The 26001-nt window shown below is 39.0% G+C and overlaps 4 protein-coding genes across 5 annotated transcripts; all 4 read right to left on the reverse strand.

Moving 5' to 3' along the window:
- Window positions 1-92: 92 nt before the first annotated feature.
- LOC117299300 (40S ribosomal protein S11-like) lies at window positions 93-2825 on the reverse strand. Its single transcript, XM_033782797.1, has 4 exons — window positions 2755-2825; window positions 1509-1631; window positions 769-974; window positions 93-481 (listed from the first exon to the last, which is right to left on the reverse strand). Exons 1-4 carry the CDS (start codon window positions 2764-2766, stop codon window positions 355-357), a joined length of 468 nt encoding a protein of 155 aa, XP_033638688.1. The 5' UTR covers window positions 2767-2825; the 3' UTR covers window positions 93-354.
- Window positions 2826-6850: 4025 nt separating this feature from the next.
- Window positions 6851-11361, reverse strand: LOC117299466. Of its 2 annotated transcripts, none has more exons than XM_033783005.1 (4): window positions 11255-11361; window positions 10441-10531; window positions 8818-8951; window positions 6851-7194 (listed from the first exon to the last, which is right to left on the reverse strand). In XM_033783005.1, exons 2-4 carry the CDS (start codon window positions 10481-10483, stop codon window positions 6991-6993), a joined length of 381 nt encoding a protein of 126 aa, XP_033638896.1. In that variant the 5' UTR covers window positions 10484-10531; window positions 11255-11361; the 3' UTR covers window positions 6851-6990. The 2 variants fall into 2 exon arrangements, with proteins under 2 accessions (XP_033638896.1, XP_033638895.1); XM_033783004.1 differs by having other exon boundaries at window positions 10441-10544; window positions 11255-11349.
- A 1864-nt stretch (window positions 11362-13225) lies between these two features.
- On the reverse strand, window positions 13226-16095 carry LOC117299543. The gene is made up of 4 exons (XM_033783092.1): window positions 16034-16095; window positions 15044-15117; window positions 13987-14126; window positions 13226-13450 (listed from the first exon to the last, which is right to left on the reverse strand). Exons 2-4 carry the CDS (start codon window positions 15084-15086, stop codon window positions 13226-13228), a joined length of 408 nt encoding a protein of 135 aa, XP_033638983.1. The 5' UTR covers window positions 15087-15117; window positions 16034-16095.
- A 3569-nt stretch (window positions 16096-19664) lies between these two features.
- LOC117299689 (di-N-acetylchitobiase-like) lies at window positions 19665-25983 on the reverse strand. The gene is made up of 7 exons (XM_033783242.1): window positions 25783-25983; window positions 24662-24800; window positions 23359-23561; window positions 22526-22697; window positions 21673-21770; window positions 20976-21137; window positions 19665-20522 (listed from the first exon to the last, which is right to left on the reverse strand). The coding sequence occupies exons 1-7, from the start codon at window positions 25945-25947 to the stop codon at window positions 20322-20324; spliced, it is 1140 nt and encodes a 379-aa protein (XP_033639133.1). The 5' UTR covers window positions 25948-25983; the 3' UTR covers window positions 19665-20321.
- Between the last annotated feature and the right edge of the window lie 18 nt (window positions 25984-26001).

Below are 26001 nucleotides of genomic sequence, written 5' to 3' on the forward strand. Positions count from 1 at the left end.
GCGACATAGCAGAAACAAAACATCAAGTTCCACATTCCCCCAAAGAAAAGCAGGACTCACAAGACTAAAAAATCAACAACTTAAACAAATTCTTTTCTCTTGTTCTTTCACTTTTTTATTCAACCAAATCTTCTTTGAATCACATTGTTTAACCCCTTGTTTGTGAAAATCTTGAAAGTATACATTGCAAAGTTTAGCAGTTGTATGGGAATTTGTTCCTCAAGTCTTTTAAACACTTTTTACAGCGCAAAATCGACTCGCAATCTACATTGTATAGTTAGTGTGTTGGTTTTTTTTCTCCACGATCAACCTTTTTTCAGGTTTTCGTTTTTTTTTGTGGTATTTATCATGAACTTAAAACTTCTGGAATTGTTTCTTCTCAGATCCAGGGGCCTTGGTGACTTTAAGGACGTTGAAGCGTACTGTCTTGCTCAGTGGTCGACACTCTCCGATTGTAACAATATCGCCAAGCTGTACATCTCTGAAATATTAGAAGAAAACAAAAATGAAGACAAAATTGACTGGTTATATTTCAAAATAAAAATAATTTTGAGTTGAATGAACAAAACTTGACAAGAGCTAGATGTAAATGGTTCAACAGATTCGACGGTTCGTTTAAAACGCATGAAGTCATACCACGCGTGTATAGCATCAAGTCTTGATTCGCTCACAATGAAGCGCAAAATGGTAAACAATCACATTTCAGGTAGGATTAACCCTAGCGTTTCGTGGAATTGACAGCAGATAACTTAAGATTCCGCCACAAACCTGAAGCAAGGTGACAAGTGTGCGGAGATCGTTCTGTGGCGTTTCTCAAAGCGATTGTACTTCTTGATGTAGTGCAGATAATCCCTGCGGACGACCACCGTTCTCTGCATCTTCATCTTGGTGACGACACCCGACAGGATTCGCCCGCGGATGTGAACATTCCCTGTGAACGGACATTTCTTGTCGATGTAATTTCCATTCTTGGCCTGTCGAGGGAACAGTTAGATTATTAAATAAACAGAATTCAGGCTTGATACTTCATGGAGGCAACAAAAGCGATTGCCGCCATGCCCCCTGGTAATTGCCTTGGTGCCCTTGAAATGCTCCAGTAGAAACATGTCCTCATAGGGTGCCCTTTACCAAGGACATAAAATGCCTTGGAGCCCTTGCCCACAACGAAACATACAAGCCTGTCAGTTGTCCCTTCATAAGTTCCCCATGGAATTCTAAGATTTTCCAATGGAGTTGCCTTTTTACAAAATGAAAATGGCCTCTCAAAGATGATTGTCCAGATTGTTGTTAAAAGTAAATTGTAAAAATATATTTTTATGTTTGTGCCTTTTTGAATCGATATGCTTACTCGTGAATCAAATACTAGGGTTGCATTTTTGCAGCTGAAACAAATGACTGCTTCTGTCAAAGGCCAGTGAACAACCAAACGGCAAGTTCAACCGAATCAACTATTGGTTATGCCCGGGAAACTGCACTCCAGTCCTTCTATGTTTCATCCAAACTTTTACCTCTTCTGGAGTTTTGAATCCCAGTCCAACATTTCGCACAAGACGAGCAGCTTTCTTGCCTGATCCCAGGAGACGCTTCTTGTTTTGAAACACAGTTGGTTGTTTCTGGAACGCTCTCTCCGACTAAATGGGGGTTGAACAAAGAAGTGAATCTATCGTAAATTTGAGGTGACAACAACCCTTGACAAAGATTTTTTGGCCATAGATAGACCTTATCGCGACTCCTGCTTGGCTAATTTTTCTCAATTGTTGCAAGGCATTGTGGAAAGGAAAAGGGGGCTTACAACAGTGCCCCCTTTTCCTTCCCACAATCAAATCCCTTCCACAAAATCAGCGGAGCGGGAATCGCAATGATAAGGTCTTGTTTGTGTTGCTGTAGCATCCACAAAAGAAGTAAGGTACCCCTCCCTGCAAAGTTAAATTCTTAAAATGTTCAATAGTTGATATTTTATTTAATTCTTTTGGAGATTCAAACTTTTTGAGTTGACATGAATGAATCCCATGCATGATCGGATGATATTTTTCAAATATATTTGTAGCTTTATTTATAACTAATTTAAAAACAACAAAACAACACATGGCAGGAGGGGACTTCCATTATTCCACTCTTCACACCTAATTATTTCACAATCACAGAACAGAAGGATGCTAAAAACAGTATTAATAATAGTAGTACATAGTAGGCCCTAAAATACTATAAAAAAAAAAATAATAAAAATAAAACTGCCGACTGACTGAGTGCTGGTGGTGCCAATCTAGTTTTTTTTTTTTTGGTTTTTCATGCATGCCACCACCTTTTCATTCGATATGAAATAATAATATTATAGTAAACGGATAACTTTCCGTATGGCGCCACCACTTTTTCACTCATTTTTACAAAAAGGGATATATCAATCAGGTAAATCAGATACTATATTATTTCATTTCGAATGAAAAAGTTGTGGCGCCATACGGAAACTTTTCCCATTTCAACATAAAAAACACAGACAGAGGAGGGCGTCCATTTTTAATTTACTACACACACCACGACTGCACGAGGCCAAAACCCAGGAAAGCAAAACACACTAACACAAAATTTGGCATATTTAACTTTATTCAAACAACACACATCTCTTAAAGTTATATGAATGTAAGGTGAGATCTCTCTATACCGTATAGTAGTCAATTTAATTAAAATTTCGACCGGATATAGAGGAATTTGGACGTCATTTAGATTTTTAAATTAAGAGTTTCGTAAAATCCTCACCTGGTCCGCCATGTTGAACGTGCAAAAGGCCGATTCCAGATTAGTTTTTGCCGTGTAGATGGTGTTATTTGTTTGTTTCTATCGACTAATTTGGGCCACACGATATTTCTAAAAGACAAAATTTCCTTTTATAAATTTGTTTGTCTACAAAGTAGTTTAAGTATTATTTTCATTGTTATTTCAGAAAGAATTTTAGAACAAAGAAATGTATAATTTCAAGCACGAACTACACGTTATTAATGTAAATCATCAATTCGCGGGTAAACGATAAATCGTGTATAATGCATTGATGACTGGTACCCATGCCCATGTGGTACTTTTCGTGAAAGATCATTGAGGGCGCACTTGCAGGAGACCGCGTGGATAAATTCCGCAATTATTTTGTCATCCCACTAGAAGCCAAAGGACTTAAAAGAACAAGTTAAACCCCTTGCAGTTTTTTCAACAAAAAATCCTGGCTCAAAAAGTCAAATTTAAAAAAAATTAAATTAAATTTTCCCAAATCATTCAAAAGAACAAGTTAAACCCCTTGCAGTTTTTTTAACAAAAAATCCTGGCTCAAAAAGTCAAATTTAAAAAAAATTAAATTAAATTTTCCCAAATCATTCAAAAGAACAAGTTTAACCCCTTGCAGTTTTTAAAACAAAAAAATCTGGCTCAAACGGACCCATTTTGAAAAATTTGCCGAAAAATTAAATGGTTCAAAATCATTTAAAAAAACAAGTTTAACCCCTGGCAGTTGTTTTAACCAAAAATCCTGACTCAAAAAGGGCCCCCCCCCCCCAAAAAAAAAAAAGGCCCCCCTTGATACTCAAGTGATGTATTTGTTCTCCGTATTTTTACCACCTGCACCAATCCCATGACGGCGTCCCCGGCCCCCCCCCCCCCCCCCCACGTTTAAGAGATTACAAACAAAGAACACATTATCACACTCGAGCAGAAATATTTGTAAGGCTCTTTTATTAATGCTTCCTTAAAAAAAAATTAATGCTTATGAATTAATTTGTCATTATCAAGCCTCACCACTGCCACTGTAATCGGTTACATTTTATTTTTTTACAACATGTGAGCTCTGGAAACCAGACAGCAGAATAAAACAATAATATTATAGGAACTTGTATAAATATGTGCTCATGCCTGGTTGTTCTCTCGCAAATACCTCAATGAGCATCTTGCGGTTCCACTGTACTGTATAGTCGACGTATAGTCGAGGTTTGTGTGAAGCAGGTCTAATTTTTGAAACTTGCATGCCTGGTTGTTCTGTAACTCAGCTTGAGCGAATTATTGGGATAAACTGATACTTCGTAACCTTTCCAGTGATAAACGCTTGTCATAGGCTTTCATTAGTTAGTTGTTACTTTGTTAAAATTATCTTATACTATTTTATTTGCAAAGTTTGAAGTGTTCAATAATAAGTGAAAGACGAACAGCTCATTATTACCGTTTGTATCAACGAAACTATTGGTTGGCTCGACAATATTAGTGACCACGCAGGGTATTTCACGTAAAAATATGACACAAGGTGGCAGTAGACTTACAGGTATAGGTGCGCATGCTCAGAACTACGAAAACAAGTGACCCCTTTTTTAAACACAATCTTCTCAGAAGAGGTTTAACACGGTGTCACTACTTACTTAAAGGAACGTTACAGAGTTGGTAAGAACAAAACTCGTGAAGATCACAGATTTACATAAAACTTACACGGTCTAATGATGATGATAGAAGAAAACATCCTTTGAAACATTTCTGTCTGAAACTTCATATTTGATGAGAAACAAATAGTCTAATTTCGCGTTTGGAGTTTATCGCTCAGGGAGCGTTTTGTTCATTTTTGTTTCGGCATCGATGCAATGCAAAATTTGTAATCGGTTTTTCACTATTCTCTCGTGACCCAGATGGCCGATCGATCTCAAACTTCTACAGGTTTGTCAGTTTATATAATGGTGGATTACATAAAGTGCTTACAATGCCAGCAACATTTTTGCAAGCAAAACCAATTCTGTAATGTTCCTATAATAATATTAAAGAAACTATACCTAACGGAAAGAAAGCAGCACAAACATAACGATTTTTTTTCAAAGAGCTTCCTCTTTTTTTATAAACAGGATCAATGTAGTACAATCGTTAATACATACTTCAACATTTTAAAGAACATGTTTTATAATTGATGATACAAAATTAACTTAAGACTAGCTTTATCAAAAAAACTGTATCAAGCCTCGTCATTACGTCACCGTAGTCGATAAATACACATGTTTGGTAGTGTAAAAAAAAGCATCTCTATTTACAGGATTTCAGTGGTAGATGTTGGACAGCAAGGTGCGCTGTAGTGTTAGACAGACTGAACGCAGAGCCATTATGCGCGGCGCAATTCACAGGCACACATAATAATTATAATTTTATAGATTTTTTTTAATCTGCTTGTTGAGGGCGCCCTTCTCATTGTTTGTGTGCAGGTATTCCGTAGTTTGTTGCATAAGGAATGATGGAAAAGCCGATCAGCAGGTGAGCCAAAACTCGTTACCATCTTGTCTTAACGAACTCAGAGAAACACATTACCTTCGTGTTGGGAGCTTTTGGCTTCACAAAGCATTTGTTGTGAAATTGATTTGGTTCGAAAGATATTGTTTTATAATAATATAAAATATTTCTGCTAATAATCAGCTTTTCGATTTGGTAACTGATGATAAATGGGAGACTTTGGGACGCTAGGTGGCAGCAGACTTAACAGGTAAATTGTCATCGTTTATGCATTTCTGCGCATGCGCAACTTGCCGAGAACAGTGGATGTTACCTTAGTCTGCTGCCACCAAGCGTCCCAATGTCCCCCATTGTTTGGTTTGTTTGATGCACGTTTCCCGTGAGAATGCACGTCATAGACTTTCATTGTAAGTTAATTTAATATCAATGCACACAACGTTACTTCTTGATCAGTTATTTAAAGATCCTTTCTGGACCCAATTTCATAAAACATATAAGCAGCTGATTTGTGCTTACGGAGCGTCACTTAGCAGAAATTCAATTTCATAAAGCTGTATACCGTAAGCCAGGGTAAATGCTGGCTGGCTAGTCTGCGGTAAGCACACAAGTGACGTAACAATGCAAATCCATGGTGAACGTGCATGCACGCCTTGAAATATTGTCTGCTTACTTGAGAAATCATAGTGAAATACGTTTATGCTTACGCACATTTTTCGGCTACAGTAAGCACAACTTGCTTACGGGTAACCAGCTTGATATGAAATTGGGCCCGGGTTATATAAAACTATAAAAAAAAATGCTGTATATAGACGAAAGATACCGAGCTACTAAAGTGTTTGTAAAATAACACACTATTACTCCTGCATGCAAGCAAGGAGGAATTTTAACCTACAGTTTTGACCTACAGTTTTACAGAAAATTTGACCTGCAGTTAAAAACTGTAGGTCAAATTTTCGCAGCAACACATCTCTAAGGAAGTATGTCCAATTATCCAATGAAATCATTGGGCAAGTAAGATCACTACTAGTACAGGGGACCAGTCTGACTCAAAACGAGTGTTTCGGCCTTGGAGAACATGGACAACAGAGGGCTGACAACAGAGGGCGTCCTATAAAATTGATTGCTTGAGATCAGTGGCAGATCATCTTGCTGTATATGAAAGTCTACCGAACATTCTTATTTGTCGTGAACTTTGGGGTGTATTGTGCCTGCATGCAAAATGCGAAGAAGAAAATTATCTGTAAAGCTGTAGGTCTGAAAAACTTTGCGCTGCTGTTCCACACCTCTTAGAGATTTAAGGCACTGGACACTAGCTATTGGTAATATTCAAGATAAATGTTGGCATAAAAACTTACTTAGTAACAAGCAATGCAGAGAAAGAAAACATAGGAGAAAGAAGCAATTTTCCACTAAAATGCTTGAATTTGATTTCGAGACCTCAGAATTGGATTTTGAGGTCCCGAAATCAAGCGTCTGAAAGCACACAACTTCGTGTGACAAGAGTGTTTTTTATTGCATTATTATCTCGCAACTTCGACGACCAAATGAACTCAAATTTTCACAGGTTTGTTAATTTGTGCATAAATGTTGAGATACACCAAGTGAAAAGCAAATGTGTCCTAACTCATCCTAACTTAGGACTGGTCCTATCTCTTAGCATTGTTAGGACTACCTTTGTGAAACCCACCCCAGTGCTTTTAAAAGATGATTAAGGAGCACAAGGTCATGACTCTTGCTCGGTTTTGTTAGAAGTTTTTACATCATACCGAGGAAACTAGCAATGATCAGAGAGGCGAAGGTAACGTAGCTAATCCCAGTTGTACTTGCAGAGTTGCACAGGTTACCACTGCAGCAGCAAACGCTTTCGCCTCCGCCAGTCTCACAGCCATTCCCAACGAGACTGCAGATACCGAACGCCGAGCAGGAACGGCTGATTAGACCACTTGAGGTTGTCGCTTTCTGAAATAAAAACAAACAAGAGAGCTTTAGAAGTGCCAACTTTAAAAATGAGATCATGGGATAAATTACTGCACAATAATGCTGTCAACATGTGAGATCACGACACCTTGAGATAATTTACATCAGGATGACGACATTTTGAAAATAGGTGGCCCCATGGTGTGATAAAGGCCCTGGTTGCCTCCATGGTGAGATATAGACCTATAGTGGCCTTGGTGTGATATAGGCTCTAGTGGCCTCCATGGTGTGCTATAGGCCCTTGTGGCCTCCATGGTGTGATATAGGCACTTGTCGCCTTCATTGTGTGATATAGGCCCTAGTTTTTAGTGGCCTCCATGGTGTGATATAGACCTATAGTGGCCTCCATGATGTGATAAAGGCCCTGGTGGCCTTCATTGTGTGATATAGGCCCTAGTTTTTAGTGGCCTCCATGGTGTGATATTTAGAGACCTTGGTGGCCTCCATTGTCTGATATATAGGCCCTGGTGGCCTCCATGGTGAGATATAGACCCTTGTGGCCTCCATGGTGTGATATAGACCTATAGTGGCCTCCATGATGTGGAAAAGGCCACAGTGGCCTCCATTGTGTGATATAGGCCCTAGTTTTTAGTGGCCTCCATGGTGTGATATAGACCTATAGTGGCCTTGGTGTGATATAGGCCCTAGTGGCCTCCATGGTGTGCTATAGGCCCTTGTGGCCTCCATGGTGTGCTATAGGCCCTTGTGGCCTCCATGGTGTGATAAAGGCCCTGCTGGCCTTCATGGTGTGATATAGACATATAGTGGCCTCCATGATGTGATAAAGGCCCTGGTGGCCTTCATTGTGTGATATAGGCCCTAGTTTTTAGTGGCCTCTATGGTGTGATATTTAGAGACCTTGGTGGCCTCCATTGTGTGATATATAGGCCCTGGTGGCCTCCATGTTGAGATATAGACCCTTGTGGCCTCCATGGTGTGATATAGACCTATAGTGGCCTCCATGATGTGGAAAAGGCCACATTGGCCTCCATTGTGTGATATAGGCCCTAGTTTTTAGTGGCCTCCATGGTGTGATATAGACCTATAGTGGCCTTGGTGTGATATAGGCCCTATAGTGGCCTCCATGGTGTGCTATAGGCCCTTGTGGCTTCCATGGTGTGATAAAGGCCCTGGTGGCCTTCATGGTGTGATATATACATATAGTGGCCTCCATGATGTGATAAAGGCCATAATAGTGGCGTCCATTGTGTGATATAGGCCCTAGTTTTTAGTGGCCTCCATGGTGTGATATTGACCTCGGTGGCCTCCATTGTGTGATATATAGGCCCTGGTGGCCTCCATGGTGAGATATAGACCCTTGTGACCTCCATGGTGTGAAAGGCCCTAGTTTTTAGTGGCCTCCATGGTGTGATTATAGGCCCTGGTGGCCTCCATTGTGTGATATATAGGCCCTAGTCGCCTTCATTGTGTGATTAAGGCCCTAGTTTTTAGTGGCCTCCATGGTGTGATATATAGACCTTGGTGGCCTCCATTGTGTGATATATAGGCCCTGGCTGCCTCCATGGTGTGATATATGCCCTGCGTGGGTTCGATAATGTGTAGTGTCATATGTCATGGTGGATAGTAAAGGTCATTAGTACTAACCCAGCACATGTCGTCGTATAATATTGAGGATGAGCAATCGGTCTTCTCCACTGAACTACTCCCTGAAAATGGGTCACCGCAAGCCGAACTCCCAGTTCCAGCGCATTCGTAACAACTGATTGCATTCCCGAAATCTGAACATAGAGATGACAATTAAAGGTACATTACAAAATTGGTTTTGCTATCAAGGAATTTGATAGAGCTGCTAAGCACTGAAATGTGCTGAGCATGAAATGTATGCCTTAATAAACACAAGATTACCAACCAAATTTCCACATGATTGTCAGGATGAGCAAACATCAGCTGAATACCAGTAACAATTGCAATATGCAACAATTGGAAACTTTATTGGTAATCCTGTTTTTATCAATGAAGAAATTTTATCAAGGAGAAAATTCGAAGAACTTCGTCTCGGTAAAATTATCAAGAACCAGGCCTCGTTGGGATTAAACCACTAGTTGAAAACCTCTTCACCACACATTGATTCCCTTATTCTTTCCAGCTCATCTGAAAAGAACAAAACAAATTGATCATTTCTAAGAGAAGTTATGCCAGTGTTACTGAAAGCACTTAAGTTTTTTAGCTGCAGCTGTCTATGGAAGTAATGTTTGACTGAATCTAATCATCTGAGTAAATACAGCAAAGGGTATAAAAAAGCCATTTATTTGTTTTGTCATGTATTCCGTGGACAGCTTTTTTTTTTTTTTTTTTTATGCAAGTCGCCTGACTCACAAGGCCTGAAGGCCACTTCAAGGTGTGGCCTACAATTATTTGTTTTCCAGAGGCCGTTGCCACCTACTCCTAGGGCTGAAACAGGGTTACCCCTTTTACAGTCCATACGGATGTAGGCTTGGGTATCATCAATTCGAAGCCAGGCCGGTAGAGAAGAAAGCACTACCTCCCCAATTGTATGTAGCAAGCGTCACGACCGGGATCCGAACCCACACCCTGCTGATCAAACACCAGTGCCTGAATCCGGTGCTCTTAAGCACTCGGCCATGACACTGCCACTTGCAAAATGAGTACCTTAATGCTTAAAAAAATTAACATAACTCCTCTAAGGAATGATCAATTTCTTTTATTCTTGTTTCTAATAAGCAGGAGAGAGTGCTTGTTAAATATATTTTTAAAGGAACGTTACAGAATTGGTAAGAAACAAAAATTGTGAAGATCACATTTTACATAAAACTTACACGGTCTAATGATGATGATAGTAGAAAACATCCCTTGAAATATTTCTCTCTGAAATTTCATATTTGATGAGAAATAAATAATCTAATTTCGCGTTTTGAGTTTATCGCTCAGTGAGCGTTTTATTCATTTTTGTTTTGGCATCGATGCAATGCGAAATGTGTGATCGGTTTTTCACTATTCTCTCGTGACCCAGATGGCCGATCGATCTCTAACTTCTACAGGTTTGTCAATTTATGTATATGGTGGATTACATAGAGTGCTTACACTGTCAGCAACTTTTTTGCTAGCAAAACCAATTCTGTAATGTTCCTTTAACTGAACTTGTGAGAGTCATTTATTAAAATTGTTTGTTTTAAAAAACATCACCAATCCCCGTCAACTTCTGTTTGGCTCTCCCTGTATTATTATTATTATTTTTATTTGACTCACCGATAAATGCAGCAATAAACACGATTGCAATGAACGCCTTCATTTTTCTTGATAACAAGTTTCGTCTGGCGGTAAGTAACGTTATCCGGGCCTTTCCAACAAACCTAAGCAAACGTTTGAATTAAATTTAAGTTATATCTATAGACCATGTGACCTTTGTTTACAATAAGTGTGACCTTGCACATTCTTTGGATTTTCTGGCAGGCAAGATACTGCACTGATCGTATGGGAAACTTGACATTTTGTATCATAATTTCCACATCAAACCAAGAGTTATGAAAGTAAAAGCTGGAGTAGTTTTGAGATGTGCCCCCTTTCATCATATCAAAAGTTGATAAGAATTAGACAGTGCAATCCCCATAAAGTATAAGATTTCATGTTTTCTTCCATTAGGCTGTGTACAAATCGTGCCTGCAGGAAGTCCAGGCTCTGTGGCTCTTTTGTAAACAAGTGATGTCACAGGTCTATACTAATATGCATAATAGGTATAATAATATGCAACATAAAATGCATAACATCATAAACAAGTGAAATGTTTTACTCAAAATGGTCATTGAAGTTGCGAGATAATAAAGGAAAGAAAAACACCCTTGTCATACGAAGTTGTGTGCTATCAGATGCTCGATTTCGAAGCATTCGAAGTGAGAAAACTGGTCTTTGACATTTACCATGTCTATTTTGTTTTAATGCACCATACCAATGTGGCGAACCTGCATTAAAAACAATTAAACAATATTTTGACAATGGTTTTCAGTGTTTACTCTTATAAAAAAAATTATATTTTTGTAAACAAAATTTATTAAATTCACCTTACCTTTTGTATCCAAAATAATTTTCTGGGTCTGGTGTCGACTGGTTTGATAACGAGCAAGCAATGTTTCGTGGAATGCAATCAGCTCCTTAATAATGTTCCCTAAACCACGTGACACTCTTTAGGTCGCGTCACCATGTGACTTCATTCCTCCAATCAAAACCCAGAGTCGAACAACGGAACAATTTATGACTCAAAACTGCCATTGCTTAGAATGACTGTCACCTTGTCTGACGCAGCAAACCATTCGATGACGTCTGCCGTACATTTCGAACTTTGTACTGTTTGAATAAAACCTGAAATGCCGTCCAAAGCTATTCGAACGCACCGGGGCAGACCGGGGATGACGCTGGGAAGCTAATAGAACGCACCCATAGATCAAAGAGCCTCTCGACTATAAGGCCAAGTACATGGGCAACGGAGGTCATGACCACACTGTGGCTTGTCGCAGTGTAATTCAAGATCTGGGCCCAATTTCATAGAGCTGCTTATGCACAAAATGTTGCTAAAGCAAAACAATTCTTTGCTGGCTACCGGCTAAGACTCCACTCAACTCTTATGCTAAGTAAACATCAGCTAAATACCAGTCACAATCAATGTATATGGCATGAAACTGTCAGTGGGCCTAAACATGTGTAAACTAAGCAAGCTATTTTCAATTTTATAGAGCTGCTTAGCACCAAAAGTTGTTAAGCATGACATTCTTCCTAGATAAAAAACGGGATTACCAACCGAATTTTAATTTGTTGCATATTGCTTGTTACTGTTGTTTGCTTCTCCTGAAAATCACGTAAAAAATTGGTTGGTAATCCTGTTTTTATCGAGGCAAACATTTAATGCTAAGCAAATTGTTGTGCTTAGCAGCTCCTTGAAATTGGGCACAGGTCTGAGTTAAAATAACACGCACAAAATGTACACAAGTAAAACAATGCTTGCAGTGTTTTGTGTGCCTCCCCCCTTCTGTGCCCCTACTCCAACCAAACAAGCATGTTGATCGACACCCCTCTATGATGAGTGGCATGGTCCACCTTGATGATACCGTGACAAAGGCCCTTTTCGAAACCACGGCTTCGGCTTCAGGATCACGCACAGCACGCGCAAGCTAGCCTGAAGCCGAAGACGTCGTTTCGACAAGGGCCACCATAATTAGCCGACTAGGTAGTTTAACCACAGTGGGATTATTACGATATCTTAAACGCACCTCCTTGTGTGTTTTTAAAGAAATGCACATGGGAAACGATTCCTTAAAATTATCTTCAAAAAGGCGCAAGACGTCCATAGTTTATGCGATTGTAACTGACAGGTGACACTTTTTCTATAGCACACATTGGTTCACATTTCGTCTTTATAATATTTTTAACAGATCTCATACGTCTTGGACTGAAAAAGTACTGAAACTCCACCTTTCTCCTTGAAATACGTCTGGGCTTGTATGGAGAACATTCCCTGAAATCATGGTGAAATTCACAGAGGCCACGGTAATGGCTCTGAGACTCTTTTTCAAGATTGTTATATTAAATTAAAATTCATTTAAAGACACTGGACACTTTTGGTAATTGTCAAAGACCAGTGTTCTCACTTAGTGTGTCTCAACATACATCTGCACACAAAATAACAAACCTGTGGAAATTTGAACTCAATTGGTCATCGAAGTTGCGAGATAATTATCGATAATTACGTTTCAGAGGGAGCCGTTTCTCCCAATGTTTTATATTATCAACAGCTCCCCATTGCTAACTGTTACCAAGCAAGTTTTGCTAACAATTATTTTGACCAAGTGTCCAGTAAAAGAGAAAATGGTTCCTTGAATTTTAGCCCAATTCTGCACTTCACTGAGATTTCACGGTGGTTTTTTTCTTCATATTGTCAGTGGACCCCCCCCCCCCCTCCCGTCCCCCCCCCCCCGAACCCTCTCCCGTCCCCAGTAAGTTCAACAACTAAAAATACAAACCAAAAACCCCGTACAACAAACAGTTATTTCAACCACAAGTAAAATGTCCATCTCACAGATAACAGCAATGCAACGATCATCGCCGTGTCAAATGTCATTGAGTTTGCGCTGTTGCACAAATCACCAAAGCAACAATGGTCGCAGACAACTTGACCTTCGAATTTCTTGCATCCTTTGTCGTAGCATGTTCGCTCTGCGCATGCTCGAACTACACTCGTCTTGCCATTGGCCAGATACGTCTTGACTTTCTGAGGGGAACAAAGAACAAAAACATAAATTATTCATACATTCATTTATTCATTTATTTATTAATTTATTCAGGATAGCCTTATCAGTGTACTGTCATCCCAAAATTGTATTAGGTAAACAGTCACAATTTAGAGCAGAAAGACGAGCATTGCAATGTACGGGTGCTTGAAATAGTGTTGCACAAGAAGACCCAAATCAAATGCCACCAGGGACACGATGCCACCAACTCCAGGGGCTGAAACATGGTTAACCTTCGTCCTTCGGATGGGACTTAAAGCCATTGGTTCCGTGTGTTGTGTAACACACGTAAAAGAACCCAGTGTACTTTTCGAAAAAGCCCGATGTTCTGGATGCGGCTGCTGTATGCGCCGTAGCACCTTTTAACCATTATAAGGTGCTAAATAGAATTCATGACTGCAATAACCTATCTTTCTGAAAGTTTGCATAATATACTCAGCGCCTTGAGTACCTTGTTTGGTTTGTAGATACGTGCGCTATGTAAGACTTCGATATTATTTTTCCTTTTTCGATTTACCCTGCATTTTTCGTAGACATTTGGATCGCATTCTTTCGAGAAAGGTGGGTCCAGATCATAGATTTGGTCATCGCATTTGGGATCTCCTGCTCCGAGCTCAGTAAGTGTACACTCGTAGCACTGAATGGCGAGGCAGCAACCTATGGTTAAAATGAGATTGACAATGGGAGACTTTGGAACGCTAGGTGGCAGCAGACTTACCAGGTATTAAATTGTCATTGGCATTACCGAGAACAATGGATTTTACATGGTTAGTCTGCTGCCACCAAGCGTCCCGAAAGTCCCCCATTGGATTTAGTGGTTGAAAGGAAAAGTTAAAGAAGTCCACCCCGGTCTGCCCCGGTACGTTCGAATAGCATTGACGGGTGCTCACTCGGGTCAGCCCGCAGTGCCCTGCTTGTGGAGTGGGTCACTTGAGGGGGGGGGGGTGTCAGGGGCTCACCCGAGTGAGCACCGCGGGGTCGACCCAGGGAAGCTAATCGAACGCACCCATTGTAGACTTAAGAATGGTTTGAAGCTTTGCATGGTGTGGATAAAACAATAACAGGAAAATGGCGGGGTACAGCCATTTGGAAATCTCTTTTGTGGTTGTGTTAGCTCTGAAATGGGCCAGTGTGGTCTCGACGTTTCGAACAGTATACTCTGCTCGTCTTCAGTCTTCAGGAGATTTGTACATGTCCCCACTGTGCTATTTACACTGTTGAAGAACTAGGATTTGTCTTCAATGTACAGAACAAAGGAATGTCCACAGAGTGACTGCAACACAGAGCTGCAGTGGGCTTATGGAAGAGTCCTTGTGGGATCTTGTACACATTGTTACAATAGAACCACAAGGGAATTCCTTGTTCTCGTTGGACCCACAGGGGATTTTTTTTTTAAGAAAATGGAATAATTAGAGATCAACAATGTTAGGACCCCACAAGCCGGATCCGTAGAGTTGCGTGCATGCATTGCGTGCATGCGTGTGTATGTGATGGGGAGGGATGGGAGGGGGGGGGGGGGGTCTCTGCTACATGTCGAGCATGCGGACATAATTAATTATGAAATGATGTCTTACTGATTATTGAAGCAAGCAAAACCAACTGGAAGGAGAACTCCATTGCTCGCCTAGTGAATAGTCCTCGAGAATCCCTTGGAAGAAAAATTTATAAAAAACAGAGTGAATACTTGGACGACTCTGTACGAAAGGAATCTTTGTGAAAAAAATACAATTGGTTTTGGATATACAATAGTATGCTTATTAACTTTACTGGCCCAACATAACAAGCCTTGTCTCGCCAAAGACAAATTTACGATCGAAGATTACTTACTGTATTATAAAAACAGGGATAACAATAATGTTTAATTCTAGTCTGAAAGCAGATTGATTATGAAATTCTTATTACAGCCATTATTATCTAACTTATACCATCCCTTTAAAGGCACTAGACAATTTTTTTTTAATGACCAGTAGGCCCTGTTCTCATCTTGGAGTGTCCCAACATAAAATTTGCAAGAGAATAATAAAACAAGCACTGCCATTGTTGCACAAAAATTAATGTTGTGTGCTTTCAGATGATGCATCGAAAAGGCTTCTAGCTGCGATCTTTGTGTTTGTGTTATTGGTTTTTACTTGCCATCTTTTGTTTAAGTTTTTACTGCAATTTCATAATGTTTAATGTATAGTATATAAATGTGTATTTTTTATGAGCTAGGTCTGGGAGGGCACATCTAATTTTTAAGACAGTTTTTATTTACTTTTGCCCTTCCCTGGACGGACTGTGCTTGTTTATTGTTTTGCTTTTTTTGTCCGAAGAATTAAAATAAAATAAATAAATTAATTGAGCGAGATATTACATCTTTCTCAAAAGCTATAGGCAGTTCAGAGGGAGCCGTTTCTCTCAATATTTTATACTATCAACATCAGCTCTCCATTGCTCGTTACCAAGTGAATGTTTATGCTAACAATTAGGTGGAGTCATAACCAATGTGTCTCGAGTCTTCAATAATACAATTAAATGGAGGTATAAACATCAAAGTTACTCTGTTTACATTGATGCAAACTTACTGTGTATCCGTCAAACTAAGGCACACTGTTACAAACGGGTAAGATGACAACAAACTCGTACATGGCGGCCATTGATGGACTTTGAGCCTCCCAATAGAGGGCCGTTTGTTTTCGAAGTTAAATATTAATAACGCTTTTAACAAGTTGCTTTAATCTAGGTCAAAGGTCACGTAAATGACTAATGTTCCTTTGCATGCGTTCAAAAAAAATATCACTTAAATACGCAGTGTGCTTCTGTTAAAGGCAATGGACACGTTTGGTAATAATATTGTCAAATACCGGTATACTCACTTGGTGTATCCCAACATAATAATATGCAGAAAATTTCAAAACTGTGAAAATGTTGACCCAATAGTGGTCATTGAAGTTGCGAGAGAAATGATGAAAGGAAATAAAGAAAAACACCACTGGTGCAATATGTGTGCTTTCAGGCTTCAGGCCTGAAGTCTACCATTAGTTGAGAGAGAAATAACCTCTTTCTAAAAAAAAAAAAACGACGTTACTTCAGAGTGAGCCGTTTTCGTTCCATCGAAATGTTGTTGCTCCACCGAAAACATTTTTCCATTCACTCGGATATGTTATTATTTTTGTTCCTTATATAGGCATAGTCTTATGTCACCTTCCATCAAATAGATAAGTTCTTCACTATGCATATAGTTGACTAAGACATGCATTATATATTATGGAAAGCTTTGTGCATGTAACACCATATTATGACTACTGGTTTCTCCAGAAGACGATCAGAGCACACTGATCGAAACGTCGAGTTGAACCACTACGGCTCTTTTCAGAACCACTTCAACTCACTTAGAGATAGTCATTACACGGTGTTACCGCAAACCTTTCCATATCTGAAGGCCCTGCCACACCTCGACGTTTTAGTCAGCGTAGAAAAAACAGCCTACGAAAAAACAGGTTCAAGTTAGGCCTTTGTTTGGAAAGTTTGTTCACTCTTGGTATTTCAAGGTTTGCAATGCCCCATTACATTTGCAATTGGGTCACAGCGAAACCCTTTTATATAATGACATGTGTTGTATTGATTGGGTTGTGAGAATTATTTATATATGGCTTTTCAAGGTTTAATATTGTTCATTCAGCAGCCACTGCATGCAGGAAAAACACAAAGGCCACAAAGTGTTTTTAAAGGCACTGGACATTATTGGTAATTACTCAAAATAATTATTAGCATAAAACCTTTCTTGGTGACGAGTAATGGGGAGAGGTTGATGGTATAACACATTGTGAGAAACGGCTCCCTCTGAAGAGAAAGAAGTAATTTTCCACGAATTTGATTTCAAGACCTCAAGTTTAGAACTTGAGGTCTCGAAATCAACCATCTAAACGCACACAACTTCGTGTGACAAGGGTGTTTTTTCTTTCATTCTTATCTCGCAAGTTCGATGACCGATTGAGCTCAACTTTTCACAGGTTTGTTATTTTATGCACCTGTTGAGAAACACCAACTGTGAAGGCTAGTCTTTGACAATTACCAATTAGGTACACTGCCTTTAACAACTACCAAATGTGTCTAGTGCCTTTAAAGGCAGTGGACATAATATGTGGTAATTGTTCAAGACCAGTCTTCTCACTTGTTGTATCCCAACATACGCACAGAATAACAAACCTGTGAAAATTTGAACTCAATTGGTCGTCGAAGTTGCGAGAGATATAATGGAACAAAAAAATAACACCCTTGTCGCACAAGTTGTGCGCTTTCATGATGCTTGAAATTGAAACCCCAGTCGAGGTCTCAAATTCAATTCAAATAATTATTTTGGTGAGAGTACCTCTTTCTCAACAACTTTACTCACAAAATATATTTCACATCTCATGCTTCTGTATTAATTGGGTAATTTTCAAAATAATTATGTTCATTGTTGTAATAAATAACAGCATTTAATATAAATGTTACTGAATATAATAATACTTCAGTGGAAGTCGTTTTTCACACTACCATAACACGGCTCTCTATTGCTCGTTACCAAGTAAGCTGTTATGCTTACAATTATTTTGAGTAATTACCAATAGTGTCCACTGCCTTTAAAAATAAATGTTACTGGGTATAAAATACATCAGTGGAAGCCATGTCTCACACTACTATAGCAACAGCTCTCTATTGCTCGTTACAATTATTTTGAGTAATTACCAATAGTGTCCAGTGCCTCTAAGTGCAGAATAAAGAAAGTTCACCAAATAAAAAAGCTGAGTATTTGGACGTAGGTTAGTTTTGTTTTGCTCGAGTGTGTATAGTGTGGTCATGATAACTGGAGATAGCGTAGGGTGAAGTCAATTCAAGAACTTGACCGATATTTATGATTAAAAAAAAAAAAAAAAAAAAAAAAAACTCAAAACCACAGTGACGCCACATAAATAAACAAGCATTCTTTCCTGCTGGTCTAGTCTTAAAGGGACTGGTCCTGACTCTTTGCGGGATCGACTCCTGATATGAGTTAAGTGTAAGTGTATTTCCTATATGGACACCTTTTTAAAGTATTGTAAGATTAACTAATCTTTTTATAGTAGTGCTTTGGGACGCCCCCGGGTGTGAAAAGCGCTATATAAAAAAAACCGGGTTATTATTAGTGCTTTTCCATTTTTCAACTTTTTAAATTTCGCGGTTTGTGGTTTTAACTATTGGCTGGTCCATTTTTGTGGTTTATATTTTTAGAAATCTGTTATGCTCTTTGGTTATTTTTGCTCTTGTTTGCAGCTATTTTTAATGTGTACAGCGCCTCGTGGTCCAGTCAAGGATGTAAGGCACCTTCTAAGCGTTGTTATTTATAATAATTATTTTTTTATTTTTTATTATTAATTATTATTATTGATATTGTTGTTGTTGTTGTTGTTGTTGTTGTTGTTGTTGTTGTTATTATTATTAAGAAATGAATGAAACAATATTTTATCATAGTTTTTTTAAAGCACTCATGTTTGTAGCTTTAATTCATATAATGTTGCTTGGACTGAATCTAATCATTCTGAGTAGCAAAGGGTATGCAACCGCCATTACTGAACTTTTGAGTGACATTCGTTTATTTTGTAAAACAGGACCAAACCCAGTCAACTTCTCGCTGTTAGGTAGGCCTTTGGACAAAGAAAGAGAAACACATTTTTTTTTAGATGGAAAATTTTGTCAAAAATGATTAACAATGACTCAGACCGATTAAGTACCCTCCACTGCACATATACTTAGCGCTGCTTTACGGTAGATTTTCTGCTGCAGTAAAAAGCGCAAACATATACCGTTTTGCAGCGCTATGAGATATAATGGCCCAGCGGGTTACGATACACTCAGCAGCCGCCACTGCAAGAAATACGATAGCAAACATCTTCTCTCTGAGAATGTTTCTTTAAAGTACGTTTATTTCAAAGATATTCATAAAAACTCAAATCACCAAAATGTTCTTTATGATAATTGAAGCTTGATGCAATTGTACTAAACCAAATGATAAATTCAAAATGTATTTTATTGCTTTTATTAAACTCACTAGGTAAAAAACAAATTTATAGAAACAACTTATTTTATATAGGATTTTAGGCATTGCATGGTGGGGCATCAATATACATTATTTGGTCTGCGGTTACACAATGTGTGTATCTACTTGCCATGTAGAGTTTGTTCTTAGAGAACTGTCTTTCTTTGTAGATTTATCGGATGTTCGGGATACTTATTTTATATTCCATTTCGCGAACAAAATATTACTGAAACTACCTTTTACTGGAGGAGTTAACTATTCAATGACAAGAAAACCTGGACATAACTATTCCCATCAGGTGACACCCCTGTGTGTGACGAAAACTGAGATTTCCAAGGGTATTGTTTTAGTTGCCATGCAAGGCGTATAATAGTACTGACCGCGTTATTTCATGAACTGGTAAACAAGAAGACTCACATTTTTAAAGGGTATTTTTGTTTGAACCAACTCTTTTTAATAACAACTTTCCAACCATCTCTCTAAATGTAAAAGAGTGAAAAACACCACTCGTAACATTTCGAGTTGTCCCTCATGTGGCTCTTCAAAAAAAGAGTGGTGGTTATTTCACTTTTTAAAGGGGTTTCACTCCAGGACAGAGTGAAAATCACTCAAACAGATGCAAACTTAAATCGAAAAGAGTGGAAGACCACTCGAACAAGAGTTGTCCCTCATATACGGCTCTTCAAAGCGTGCTTTTGCACTCTTTTGCATTTAAAGGAGATCCATTTTCACAAACGACCGTTTTTATAGCCAAAGCCCCAGCCCATTAGGTAATGTGTTTCTCCAACACTAGAGTAATGATAACAATCGCGCATTCAGTTCTTTAAAAAGTATTTGACTGCATCCCACATTGCTTTGGTGTCCTTCTTTGCTTCTGGGTCCTGACTGTAGTCCAGGCTATCTGCATTCCATATCCCTACTCCACGTAGTTTCGTCCTTTTAGCGTACTCATAGCGAAGGGTCAGGGAAGGTGGGTCATCATACCACGCCTGCCTTATTTGTCTTTTCGAGCCGATCTATTTGTACAAACAAAAATAACATAAACGAATTATTCAGTAAACAGTGCACTTAGCACCAGAAAGTTCGGAAGACCTACTTCAATTGACCTCAGAAAAATCCACAATTACTATTTAGTTGATTTTATTAATGGGATGTCATGTATGTTCTGGGGTTGCGTTATTGCAGTGTAGTGTAAAAACGTTGTAGTGTAGATTCGTTAAAAAACCTACACTTTCAACAATAGAGTGACGTCACACAAATAGTTAAAAGCAATTAAAACAAAGAAAAAAACAAAGCAGGATAATTTTGGCACTTCAGAATGTACTCTTTTTATAAGCATTGTTTGGGCATCGAACATACGAAAACGAACTGCACTATTTAGTTTCAGACGTGAGAACGGAGCCTCAAGCTGAAACCGTTTTTTCGAAAAGGGTCTATGTGTGTAACCTTTGACCTTTGAACCTACTTACCTTATAGTTGAAATATGGCGATGCGTATGTCGCATTGTACAGTCTGCCTGAAGTTGATATTTTGAGATGGGACATCATAAATGCATAGGATCGTCCTTTGGATGGGACGTCACTGCAGGGTGCGCCTCGGAAAGGCACATGTATGATGGAACAGACGTTATCCTGTGATAGGGATACGAAACCAGAACTCTGAGTTTGGTATTGCAACCATTTAGTGCGTAACATTGGGTGCGTTCGTTTAGCTTCCCTGGGTCGACCCCGGTGTGTGGCGTGGTTTTTTTTCCATGACAAACGTGTGCAGATAATAACCCACGTTCGTCCTAGGGAAAAAAAAACACACCGGGGTCGACCCAGGGAAGCTAAACGAACGCACCCACTACCAGTTAGAAACTGCCTCAATCCAATTACCCCTGACTTTTATAGAGATAATCTTGAGAAACACTTAGAGAGGCCAGGACAAGGTCGTTTACCCGCTGGATTTTTAACAACATAGACTGGTCCGCTGTCTCACGGGAATTCCCGGCCAGTTCCAAAAAAAATCGCAAAATTTCTGAATACGATTAAATCAATATCGTTTGAAAATGATCGCTCTCTTATAGATCAGCATTTAATAGTCAATGTCAAATGTACTTCGAACTTTCTTATAACTACCAATTATTCACTTTGTCTAAACATGCCAAGTGTAAAAAAAGCTTACCTTTGACATGTTTTGGCAGACGTAATCCAGTCCACCCCAAGACACTCCCAACACCAGCTTGTCAGGAGATATTCCAATATCAAGATATCCTCTAATCCCTGAAATAATTAAAATAAAAAAATAAAAAAATAAATAAACAAACAAACAAAAAGCAAAAAAACAAACAAACAAACCAACAAACAAACACCCAAACAACAACGACATAAGAAAGAAACAATTATACACGTTAGCAATCTGTCTTCGTCGCCAAGATAATCGTGATGCAAAAAATGATTGCACTACCACTATACACATGAGGGCGATATGTAGAAAGAAAAAAAGCAAGAGTCGTGTAGGCCTACACTGCAAATAAACTTGCCTCCAGTCGCAATCCCGTGAGAGTTCTTTTATTATCAGTCCCATCGCTCAGACAGAAAGCTTGGGATACTCTAACCTGTGCCGCTCCGTTACAGATACTGTATGCTATTATAGTTCGATCAATCAATCACCTGAACATAGTTGACACCAATCGCACGAGTACGGGACTTGAATCAAATCTAACTGCAATACAGCTCTGCTGATGACTCGTTCTTTCCTTTCGTTTCTATCATGTTTTGACTTTCATTGCATGTACGTGTGTTTCCTATCATAAAAAGGAACTCAAAATAAATAGTTGCGGGTACAACCATGTGTTATTCTCTTTTGATTGAATGTTGGCTCTGAAAAGAACTGGTTTGGGCTCGACGTTTCGAACAGTATACCCTGCTCGTCTTCATGAGAATAGTTTCATATCGTCGAATGTGGGACGCAGTAGCGCTATATTTTTCTGTATTCCACTTCCGCTTGTGTGATAACTTACAATAATATTATTTACCTTTGATAGTTTTGTTGTACGGTGCATTAGCCATAGCAATACACGGCCCGTATATCTGGCTCTGCTCAGCGTAAGCCATTATGAAAACAAAGTCACATGACTCGGCTATACCCTTGTAGTCATAGCAACGGTCATCAACGCAGTTTGGAGACCAAGCGACATCAAAGGTAACCTGATGAGGAGAGAAATATAACAGGGGAAAATAGAGACAATGCCAATGACGTCACAGGCACAAACGGGTCACTCAGTTTGGTTGTCAATGGAGAGCTACTATTAGCTGATGCGTTGCGCGCAGTACGTTTACATTTTGACTTAAAGTTGAATGTAAATCTATGAATGTTTGTGTTTTGTGTCGTACAAAAAGTACCCAGACCCTTTAAAGGTACTAAAACACTATTAGTATTTTTTTTTATATAAACAAATAAAACTTATACATTGAACGACCATTGTAGAGCTGTTGAAGGTCTAAAATATTGCGAGAAATGGCTCCCTCTGAAGTAATGTATAGTTTTTGAGAATAAGGTAATTTTTCTCTCAATAATAAAAGACTTCAGCTAAAGTATTCTATTATGCATCTGAAAGCACACACATTTTGTGCGACAATTCGGGTTTTTCCTTTCATAAATCTCTTGCAACTTCGATGACCAAGAGCCCCAAATAGGTTTCCTATTTCATGCATAATGTTGTGATACACCAAGTGAGAATAATGGTCTTTGACAATTACCAAAGGTGTCCATTATCATTATTATATAAATATATAAACTTTTGTGTTTTGTGTCGTACACAAACTAAATGCCAAAACCCGGAAAGACCGGAAAAATAAAAAAAAATACCTGTGAGTTTGGAATGGATAAATGGAAAGTTTTCGTCAGCTCCGACATAAAATCCTTCAATAAATGAGCTTCTGATTGTTTTAGTGGGTACTCAATATCGATGTTAATGCCATCCAAGTGTTCTCCAATGACGTCATTGACACGATCCATGATCCAGTTAGAACGAGATGAGATGCTAGAGAGAGACGCTGCTGGTAAAACACCTGGAGTTGTTCAAAGAAAGTTAGAAAAAAACTTACTCACAAAGACACAGCTTTCGATTTCATCAAACTTTTCCTAACTTAGGATTAATCTTAGGACTTAGGAGTTCCGTATAGAGGTTTAGGACGCATTGAACCCATTCTAAGCTAGGACCAGTAACTCGTCCTATATCGAGATAGGATACATTCCGTGTTTCGATCGGCTGCTGGACACGTTTGGTATTGTCAAAGACCAATATTCTCAAAATTAGTGTATCCCAACACTATGTAAAAATAACAAACCTGTGATAATCTTGACTCAATATTATTTGTCATCGAATTTGAAAGAATGAAAAAAAAAGCCTTGTTGCATGCACAACTGTGCTTTCAGATTATAGAAGAAGGTCCGAGTGAGAAAACCCCTTGCTCAAAAACTACATCTTCAGATGAAGCCGTTTTCATGTTTTATATTATAACACCCCTTGCAAGTATTCTGCCTGCTCATTGGTTTAGAGCGCGTCACATGACATGTCTTAGTTTTGCTAGACGACGGTCGTGTGATAGTGCGTCGGTTTGCCACGCGCTAGTCCGAAGACTAACACACGGCGTGCAGTACCTAGACGTCCGTTGCGTGTACGAGGATGATAAATTAATAGTCTGTAACCATTTCGGATTGCATGCAGCACTACATGCAGCACAGTAAAAGTGTTTGCAATCTGTATTCGCGTCGTCCGTGGATTGTAGCATTCAGGTCTGTAACTTAATAATAATTGTACAGTATTTAGAAATGTTTGGGGTGTTATAAAACAAATATTGACTGCTTTTACTCGTGCAATGGTTAAAAACTATGACTCCCGAGGTGATCCCCGTACGTAGCGTTCTATTTTCCCTCGGCTTCGCCTCGTGAAAAAAGAACGCTCCGGGGATCACCTCGGGAGTCATAGTTTTAACCATAGCACTCGAAGCAGTCAATATTTGTATACTATCAACCGCTCTCCATTCGTTACCAAGTTTGTCTTCTTACCTATGTGAAAAATGTTCATAATAGTAATTACTCGTTTTTATTGTGTCTTTTGCTTTTTGATATTGTGAAAGTAAATGAACCTTGAACATTTATTACTTACCCATACTTACAACTCTGACACCCTTAGAGTGAGCGAAGCACATCAGCTTTGGATCATGTCGATTTAACATAACGATTGTTGTTAGTTGTGTCCAGTCGAAATGTTTCCACGTGCTCCCGCCGATCCAAAAAGCAAAAACCTACCCCAAAAGAAAATAATTATTGTAAAGTTGCATTCAAAATACGTACAGGCTCTGGATTACCGCCGAAGTGTGTGCCTTTACCAGAAGTATTAGCTATTTTTTTATGAAGAGTAAAACTAATGTATAGAAAGATTATAATAAATGCTTCATTAAAAAACTGTCCACGCAGCACAATTTTGAATTATAAAAACACATTTTGGCTACTTGAATTATTATTTATTTATTAAAATAACATTACCCGTAGAACTATAGAAATTAGGCTTCCACTATCCACTATAACCTATATTGTTGGTCACGATGTACAAACTCGAGTGGATTGTGACCCGCCTCAAAAACTTACCTTGAGAACAAAGAACATGGCTACCCCCCTCCCCCCACCACCACCACCCACACACCCCTAGTTCTTATAGGTGGGCCTCCTTTTGGCGGGATCCAATGGGAGACTTTCTGGGACGATAGAGGGCAGCAGACTTACCGGGTAAATCCATTGTTCTCAGAACTATGCGCATGTTCAGAACTACGTAAACAATAGACCTTATCGCAAATACCAATGCCCAAGCGCAGACTGTTGAATGAGGTGCATTGTGGGATATATATGGATCAAATTTTGATACCAGCTAGACCACAATGCACCTAATTCCAAGTTTTACGCGCACGCCCCGGTATTTGCGAAAAGGTCTATGGAAATTTACCCGGTATGTCTGCTGCCGCCTAGCGTTGGAAAGTCTCCTATTCAAAAGAAAACTCCATGTGAAAACAAAAACACGTGCAGGGAAGAAAGTTTCAATATTTTGTACATGATGACCTATTACTAATACTGTAATAGGTCATCATGTAAAAAAGCATATTTTTTGTTCATAGCCAGAAGATGGATGCATACCCAGTTACTTGGGCGCTATACTCCTTTTTCGAAATTTGCAACTCTCGAAAAAGGGTGTAGGCTGCAACCCCATACGTGTCCTACAATAATTCATTTTACTTCTTTGCGCGGCGGCGTTGATATCACTTTGCATAATGCCGGATCGGAGCACGGACATGCAGTACTTGTCGTTGCCTCTCTCCTACCACCCCTGGTAACTTCATCTGAAGAACTGCCAATAAATAACATCAAGAAAGTAGCAAAAACAAAGTTAAACACCTCCATTTCATAAAGGACTGCTGCAGTTTTTACGCTTTGTTATGGAAACAAACACCCTGT

The sequence above is a fragment of the Asterias rubens genome, chromosome 14 (genome assembly GCF_902459465.1).
Source record: "Asterias rubens chromosome 14, eAstRub1.3, whole genome shotgun sequence".
Classification (NCBI taxonomy): domain Eukaryota; kingdom Metazoa; phylum Echinodermata; class Asteroidea; order Forcipulatida; family Asteriidae; genus Asterias; species Asterias rubens.